Here is a 9,520-nt window from a genome sequence, read left to right as displayed (position 1 = left end):
GGAGGGGTAGGGGGGTGTCTTGGGGCAGTGTAAGGCGTGGGAACGTGAGGGGTGAGGGTGGGTGAGTGAGGGTGAGCGGTCACCAGTGTGTGCGTGCGTGCATGTGTGTGTGTGTGTGTTTACACTGGCGTGTTATGGTGAGGAGGAGGGGGGGGGGTAGGTCTAGTCAGTGGCGGTGTAATGTAACACACAGGTGTGAGAAGCTAGTACCAAGCTGAGGCTCTTGAGCTACTTTTTCGTATTTTAATTAACTTATGTTCAAAGCTAATTACTATATAAAAAAACACTGTACACCTTATATGACTGACTTTGAGAGGCACTCACCTCCGAGTAAGCATCCCACAGCACAATTAGGTGATTTATGAAGCGATGTCCGATATTATTGTTGACGTCCCCGCCAGAGGTCCTCCCACGTGGTGGTCCAAACTCTTCCCTTCGCGGCCTCTGGTGCCACCGTCTTGCCACAATCTCGTTCTTTTTCAATTTTTTTCTTATCAAACGTTATAAGAATTCACTATGTTGCGTTATCACTGCGTTGCTGTACCTTTCATATGACCAAAAACTATGTTTTGGGCTCACTGGTACGTAAATATCCCGAGAATATTGAAGTAATTCGCTGACCGCACGTTCTACCCTTGCTCACTGACCGCCGTCCTGTGTGTGTGTGTGTGTGTGTGTGTGTGTGTGTGTGTGTGTGTGTGTGTGTGTGTGTACTAACTCAGTTGTGCTTGCGGGGGTTAAGCTTCAGCTCTTCTGTCCCGTCTCTCAACTATCAATCAACTTGTGCACAGGTTCCTGAGCTTATTGGGCTCAATCATATCTACACTTGAAACTGTGTATGGAGTCAGCCTCCACTACATCACTGCTTTTCTAGCCGCAGTTGTTTAATACAATGAAACTTCTCCTATTTCCCTATCATACCTAGTTTTAAAACTAAATATGAGACACCATAGATATGTATCATCTAAGGTGTTTTTATGTTAATAGCAGATGACGATACTATTTCCGAATTGTGAACTCAACAAACACAGATCCGAGAACACCCTCATAACATTTGTGAGGTAAAGGAGAAGCGTTCCCAGACATGTGGCTTTATTGAGCAAATAATTACAGTATAGTTAAATCATGCAATAACACAAGCCATATAATATACAATACTTATAATAAATAAACAGTGCTTAAACTATATATAATAATAAGCAAACTGCACATGACTAACGCTAGAACAAATAGAAATTAAACTAGGCGTTAACATTCAACTAACCTGTACACAGGCACGACACAGCTGATCTGACAACAACAAAACAATCAAGCGAGCATCCAAGGGAAACAGTCAAGCGAGCATCCATCCGGGTACAATGATATAATAACACTTTTACTACATTCACCCCATCTAGCTTTAAGTAACATAGTCCCGAAGATGAGTAGGGGTACTGTGCGTCCTTCCAGATCGTCGAAGGGACTCCTGCAAAGTTGAAGCCTCTAGTGTTCCAGTCGGTTCCTGCATACCACCTTCTCGAGGGAGTGTTACGTCAGAGAAAGGTTCCCAATTAGGTGTTTTTAGGTTGGTGGTTCGGAACAAAGTAGTTCAGGATGAGGCGGGTTGGGGTTTACATCAGCTTTCGCAATCGCTGGGTGTTGCTGTTGAATGTTGAGAATGGGGTCCAAACTCTCGCAGCCCTCTGTGGCCATGGGTGCGAGGTGTCTTAATGATACAGTGGTAATCCTGCCATCTGGGAACTTGACATGGGCATATTCTGGATTCACGTCTACGACCTCAACCTCATCAACTAGAGGATAATTTTTGCTTTGCTGCACCTGACGTTTTAGGAGGACAGGCCTCGGCAAGCAAGCCACGTAGGTAGTGTTCGCCCTGAAGTAGACCTTCTTGTATGCCGGAAGAATCGTTCATGTGGTGTACAATTTGTAGTACACAAATTGTTATATTTGCACAACAGTGATCCAATAGAGTGGAGTGCATCAGGAAGAACAACTTCCCATTGGGATACATCTAAGCCTCTCGTCCTAAGAGCTAGCAGCACTGTCTTCCAAATAATCCCATTGTACTTCTCAGCCAGGCCATTTCCTCTAGGGTTGTAAGGAGTCGTACGGCTAGTTGCTACCCCTTTTTTTAGTAGAAAATCTTTCAACTCCTCAGACATAAAGAAGTTCCCCTATCAGAGTGTATATATGCAGGCATACCGAAGATTGCAAACAACTGCACCAGGCACTGAATTACTGTACCAGTAGTCATATCTGAACAAGGGAATGCGAAAGGGAATCTAGAGAATTCATCTACAACAGTAAGGATATATTTATTCCTTGAATGTGATGGAAGTGGTCCTTTAAAATCTATGTTGGGTCTTTCAAATGGCTGAGTAGCTCTAATCAAATGCCCAGAGTCAAACTTGCTGTTATAAATTGTATGTGTCTGCTATAGGGGATCCGGCCCCCAATGAAAATATATGAGTAATACTTATAGTGGCTTACTGAATCGTCAGCCTAGAGGTAGATCATAGATCTCCTACACAGGAAGAATGGATACTTCTTTAAACTAATTTACTTATTTATTAACCCCTTAACAACCCCCCCATATACATTCACACCAATAACAATAATTACTTTACCACACAATCTTACGTTAAAAGCCTTGGTCCACATAAGCAGGATACAAGGTTTTACAATGAGCACAAGCTAGGGTAAAGTCTACTAGGCAAGGGACACTAGCAAGGACTCTAAGTAGCTTACTGGTACTACTGGAGCCTACGTGGTTCCACTGGGACCCCCTTAGAGTAACTTAGCAATATCAACACTAGTGATCACCTAACAATTACTACACCGTAATACTTTACACAGAACATACTTATGCCAGAAAATGTTAACACAATTCAGTACTTATCTTGGTAAACTAGACACAGAAATAAGTGAGGGAGAGAAGCAGGAGGAAGGGGAGAGGTTCTTTTCACCACGACGCCAGCCCAGAGAAGGAAGCTAGCCACGAGTTTTAGCTCCCACCAGCTGACTCGCCGCCAGCCGACTACTCAGCTAGTCGTACAGCGGCCCTATATCCAAGTTTACTCAGATCTACTTTACTAATACTTTCTAATCATTTGTAAACATAGTTGATGCCTATTTTACTAATTAATCATCAATCCCACGCTCAGTCTTTAAATGCTCTGTGAGAAACAAGGATCGTCTTACGTCTGGCAAGAAAGATACAAACAGACAAACATCTCCAAGCGTCCCACATAATATAAAGCAGTTTATTTAGCTCAATTTGACCTCTGGTTTCAAAATTGTGGAACCCAGGGTCGGTACACTTGCAAAACCGAGGTTTAAGTTCAGAGCATGCAGAGCAGGAATTAGTCATCTTCTTCACTTCTTCCACAGAATAAGGCAGATTTCGACATCATACAAAAGGAGCCATACGAGACACTCCAGGGTTACACAGATTGTTATGCAATTCCTTTAATTCATCCACACTGGTGGCACCACATACAAGTGAGAATGCATCAGCGAAATTTTAACAGTGGCTCGAGGCGTTCCGGGTCAGGTCTAATTTCTCCTTGTATAAAATATCCCAACAGCTTTATAGACCTGAGTCGAAAACTATACTTTTCAAGATTCAGGGTCAGGTTATACCTTCTTGCAACGTCCATAAAATGTTTCAGATTTTTATCATGGTCTTCCTCAGAATGTCCACACACACAGACATCATCTACGTAAGCGAAGGTACCCTCCACTCCTTTCTAAAGGATGCCATCAATTACTCTTTGAAAACTGGCCACTCCATTAGTGACCCAAAAGGAATACGATTAAATTCAAAAAGCTTCCCACAAGCTTCAAAGGCTGTATAGGGTTTTTCTTCCTCTGTTAAACCCACTTGATGGTAAGCACTTCTCAAGTCTAGGGTGCTGTATACTTTAAATCTAGCAACATTATTCACAATCTCATCTATATGCGGTAAGGGGTAGGCATCCAGCCCTGTGAATCGATTGATTGTGAATAATCTACAACCATTCTTTTCTTGTGATGTTCTCCTTTAGTTACTAATACCTGGGATCTCCATGGAGAATGACTGGGTCTAATTATCTCTTCACGTTGCATCCAAGCGGTCTCAGATTCAATAAACAACTTATCAGCCTCAAAATAGCGTCTGGATTTTACAGCAATCGGCTTTCAGTCTGGTGCTAAATTACTGAAGAGAGATGGAGCTGGAACTTTGACGGCAGCTAATTCACATATTCTAAGGGAAGGTCTATCTCCTCCAAAAGCCATCTCGAGCACAGAATGATTTTGTAAAATTTTATGGCCTAAAATCACATCAGCACACAAATCAGGTAACACTTTGAGATTCACACCATGGTAAGTTTCTCCTTGCAATTCAAAGTCTACAGAACATTGACCCAGGAATTTTGAAGAGAACGATACAGTAGCCATAGAAACTGCCTCATTATCAGGACCACGAGTAACCCACTCTGCTCGGCAATATTCTTATGAATAAAGTTCTCAGAGCTACCAGTGTCAGTCAGTGCACTGACTGGAATACCATTGATCATAGAGCTAAGAACTGATTTATTGAGGCATGAGGGCGAAGTCCTAGCTAAAGTAGCGAGCATAGCAGCGGAATGTTGGGTGTTTGAAGCGCTGTTAGTCTGTTTCAGAGATCAGCAGACCGTAGCATAATGACCCTCTTTCTTGCAATTCATACACAGAGCCTCTCTAGCTGGACATCGACTGCGAGGATGTCGAGTGTGACCACAAAAGAAGCACTTTAAACCACTAGTTGTAGCTGCAGAAACTGTGTCAACTTTTTCTTCTACACTTTCTTGTCCTCCTGAGTCCTCCAGGTCTAATGAGAGTGCCATGGCAGTGTTTGTAGCCCCTCGCTGAGCATAAGAGGCAGAAAGTTTTTGTGCCGTTTCTAGAGTGTGAGCCTGGTCAAAGGCTGACTGTAAGTCTTAAGTTTTATTTTCAAGTAAGCGCTGCCTTATTGTGGCAGAACATAGCCCATTAATGAAAGCATCTCTCACATAGTTATCACTAGCTTCTACAGCAGTCACTGCTTTGAACTGGCAATCTTTAGCTAATAACTTTAATGTCTGAAGAAACTGGTTAAGCGACTCACCGGGTTCTGGGCGTCGTGTTGCAAGCACATACCTTGCGAATACTTCATTCTTGGGCTTCATAAACAGTTCTGTTAGGGATTTTTCAGCCGCATCATACGTAGTGCAGTCAGCTATGTAGTCGAACACACGTGGAGCAACGTAGTTTATTAAGAGACGCAGCTTGTCCACGGTGGGAGTATTTTCTTCTTCTGCTAGAGTGACGTTATGGAACGTCTTGAGCCAACGACGCCATTCTTGAGCAGCGGTGATGGAGTTTGGGTCAGTGGCAAACCGCTGGGGCCGTAGTAACCGCTCCATGTTCACTGGCTGAATTATTTGCTCAATAAATTGACGTAAAGGAGAAGCATTACCAGATATGTGGCTTTATTGAGCAAATAATTACAGTCCAGTTACTCCTACAATAACACAAGCCATATAATATACAATACAATACTTATAATAAATAAACAGTGCTTAAACTATATATAATAATAAGCAAACTGCACATGACTAACGCTAGAACAAATAGAAATTAAACTAGGCGTTAACATTCAACTAACCTGTACACAGGCACGACACAGCTGATCTGACAACAAAACAGTCAAGCGAGCATCCATCCGGGTACAATGATATAATAAATTTTTTACTACAATTTGCTTATATTAAGTGCAGATCTATTATGCTACATTTAAATAATTTATCTAAAGTACACTTATGTTAAGTGCAGGGTAAAGGTAATGTACATTAAAGTGTTTATTGGATTCTCAGTATTATAGTGTGTGTTTGTTTACCTTCTGCACAGAGTGACGGGCTTAGGCGCCAGGGGCCGTCCACCAGCAGACTGCGCCATCATGCTCTCCAACACCAGGACCCCGTGAGTCACTCAGTAACCACCGTGAGTCACTCAGCCGCCACCGTGAGTCACTCAGCCACCACCATGACCCCGTGAGTCACTCAGCCACCACCGTGACCCCCGTGAGTCACTCAGCCATCACCATCAGACTGCTCCACCACTGTGACCCCGTGAGTCACTCAGCCACCACCGTGACCCCGCGAGTCACTCAGCCACCACCATCAGACTGCTCCACCACCGTGGCCCCATGAGTCACTCACTCAACATCGTGGCCCCGCGAGTCACTCAACTACTACCATGGCCCCGTGAGTCACTCAGCCACCACCGTGACCCCGTGAGTCACTCACTCAACACCGTGGCCCCGCGAGTCACTCAGCTACCACCGTGAGTCACTCAGCTACCACCGTGAGTCACTCAGCCACCACAGTGGCCCCGTGAGTCACTCAGCCACCACAGTGGCCCCGTGAGTCACTCAGCCACCACAGTGGCCCCGTGGGTCACTCAGCCACCACAGTGGCCCCGTGAGTCACTCAGCCACCACAGTGGCCCCGTGAGTCACTCAGCCACCACCGTGGCCCCGTGAGTCACTCAGCCACCACAGTGGCCCCGTGAGTCACTCAGCCACCACAGTGGCCCCGTGAGTCACTCAGCCACCACCGTGGCCCCGTGAGTCACTCAGCCACCACCGTGGCCCCGTGAGTCACTCAGCCACCACAGTGGCCCCGTGAGTCACTCAGCAACCACAGTGGCCCCGTGAGTCACTCACTCAACACGGTGGCCCAGCGAGTCACTCAGCTACCACCGTTGCCCCATGAGTCACTCAGCCACAACCGTGGCCCCGTGAGTCACTCACTCAACACCGTGGCCCCGTGAGTCACTCACTCAACACCGTGGCCCCGCGAGTCACTCAGCCACCACAGTGGCCCCGTGAGTCACTCAACACCGGGAGTCACTCAGCCACCACAGTGAGTCACTCAGCCACCACCGTGGCCCCGTGAGTTACTCAACACCGGGAGTCACTCAGCCACTACCGTGGCCCCGTGAGTCACTCAGCCACTACCAGCAGACTGCTCCACCACCGTGGCCCCGTGTGTGGGGAAATCTGGCTCCAAAATGTTACTAATAAAATTATGAATTACTTCGAAAGACCATCCTTTATATAAAGGGAATAAATTTGATAACCAGTGATCTATGGATCTCGTATAAAATAAATGAAATCTAATGAACTGTAATTATTCAAATACAGAACTAAATCCCTGCACACACTTTGGGGGGAGGGTTATTCTATGAGAGAAATAATGCACGAGATTATGTAATAATGACAGACCACACATTAATAAAATATTCACACATAAAGTGGAAATGCATGAAAATATTATCAATGAAATAAATTTGTATTAAGATCTATCTGCGAAAACTATTAGAACAGCTTATTTGTTGGATGAATAGTCGTAAATGATCCTTATGCGTATATTCGTCACCTAGAATTGGGTTTCACCAGGCTTCAGCTATAGGAACACTTGAGCGTAGAAGAAAGTTTCGCCTCACTAGCATCGGTACTCCAGCTGAAAGACGAGTTAAATGTAAATTCTGTTGGAGAATGTATGACTCCACTAATATTCATGTAAAATAATATGAATAGTGGAGTGGAAGGCGACTAACGAGTTTGGTATTGAGGGCTCGCGCATCCTAAAGACACACTGTCCTACCTAAGATGTTTTTATTGTGGCCACAAGAAAACAAGATATGGACAAACTAGTATGCCGGACACTGTTTGTGACATGATAAAAGCTGTCGCGTCTCGTAATAATAATAATAATAATAATAATATTTTATTTAGGTAAGGTACATACATACAATATATTTTTACAAAGATTGGTTGACTTATAGGTAGAGCTAGTACATACAATGCCTAAAGCCACTATTACGCAAAGCGTTTCGGGCATGATAAACTTAAATGACAAGCTTAATACTAATTGAGCATAATGAGTATATGAAAACAAGAAATGAAAACTAGATGAAAAAGCAGCACAAATACAAATATGTCGACAAACAGCGCTCTTTAAAGAAAAACAGACATTGGTTGACAATAGAAGGGTAAGGTAGGTTACAGGGAATTTATTAGGTATAGCTTCGTTTTTAACTTAAACTGGTTGAGAGAGGTACAGTCTTTAACATGGTCGGGAAGGTCATTCCACATTCTGGGCCCCGTGATTTGTAGAGCATTTCTAGTTTGATTAAGTCGTACTCTAGGAATATCAAAACTGTATTTATTTCTGGTGTGGTGCTCATGGGTTCTGTTACAACCTTCTATGAAGCTTTTGAGATCAGGATTGGCATTACAGTTTAGCGTTTTATATATGTATAATACACATGAGAGAATGTGCAGAGACTTAATGTCTAACATATTCAGAGATTTGAGTAGGGGTACCGAGTGATGTCTGGGGCCAGAGTTGGATATTGTCCTAATAGCAGCTTTGTGTTGAGTAATTAGAGGACGTAAGTGATTTTGGGTAGTAGAGCCCCAAGCACAAATACCATAGTTGAGATATGGATAGATAAGGGAGTAATAGAGAGTCACCAGGACAGGGCGTGGTACATAATATCTGATCTTAGAAAGAATGCCCACAGTTTTTGAAACTTTTTTTGATATATTTAGAATGTGTCCCTGGAAATTCAGCTTGTGGTCAATGAGAATGCCCAGGAATTTGCCATCTAATTTGTTACAAATTTGGGTATTGTTTATTTTGAGATTTATTTGATTAGAGGATTTATTGCCAAACAGAATATAGAAAGTTTTGTCAATGTTAAGGGTGAGTTTGTTGGCAGTTAGCCAAAGATGGACTTTATTAAGCTCAGTATTTACTGTGGCATTTAGAGCAAGGGAATCAGGGCTGGAGTAAATGAAGGTTGTGTCGTCAGCAAATAGAATTGGTTTGAGGTGATGGGAGGCATTTGGAAGGTCATTAATGTAGATGAGAAAGAGGAGAGGGCCAAGTATGCTGCCCTGAGGAACACCAATGTTGATGGGTAGGGTGGGAGAAATTGTATTATTCACAGAAACATATTGGAGCCTGTCAGTAAAGTAGGATTTGAGGTATTGTAGGGAGTGTCCTCTGACTCCATAATGATGTAATTTAAGAAGAAGGTTTTGGTGGTTGACAGTATCAAAAGCTTTACGCAGGTCCACAAATAACCCAACAGGGAACTCATTTTTATCAAGAGCTGTATGAATCGAGTTAAGCATACTAATAAGTGCATCGTAAGTGCTTTTTTTGGGTCTGAAGCCATATTGGCAAGGGCTAAGTATATTGAGTTTGGCTAGATATGAGTAAAGCTGCTTATAGATTAGTTTTTCAAAAATTTTTGACAAGTTTGGCAGGATTGATATAGGTCTGTAGTTGTTAACATCTGTGAGATCACCACATTTGTGGACAGGCGTTACTCTCGCTTTTTTAGAATATCTGGAAAGGTTTTGAGTTCAAGTGACTTGTTGAAGAGCAAAGCAATAGCAGGGGCTAAAGATCTGGAGGCTTTTTTGTAAATTAAAGTTGGTATC

At 43.3% G+C, this 9,520-nt stretch overlaps 1 protein-coding gene across 1 annotated transcript in view; it reads left to right on the top strand.

Annotated features, from left to right (window-relative positions):
* The window catches only part of LOC123752442 (regucalcin-like), a 124,006-nt gene extending 116,819 nt beyond the window's left edge, over positions 1-7,187 (top strand). The window contains exon 8 of the mRNA XM_069335011.1: positions 5,911-7,187. Within this exon, the coding sequence (XP_069191112.1) occupies positions 5,911-5,986 (76 nt within the window). The 3' untranslated portion in view covers positions 5,987-7,187. The remainder of the gene's footprint in view (positions 1-5,910) is intronic.
* The last annotated feature ends 2,333 nt before the right edge of the window (positions 7,188-9,520 follow it).

The sequence above is a fragment of the Procambarus clarkii genome, chromosome 32, assembly GCF_040958095.1.
Source record: "Procambarus clarkii isolate CNS0578487 chromosome 32, FALCON_Pclarkii_2.0, whole genome shotgun sequence".
In the NCBI taxonomy this organism is placed as follows: domain Eukaryota; kingdom Metazoa; phylum Arthropoda; class Malacostraca; order Decapoda; family Cambaridae; genus Procambarus; species Procambarus clarkii.
This window is presented reverse-complemented; position numbering and strand designations above follow the sequence as displayed.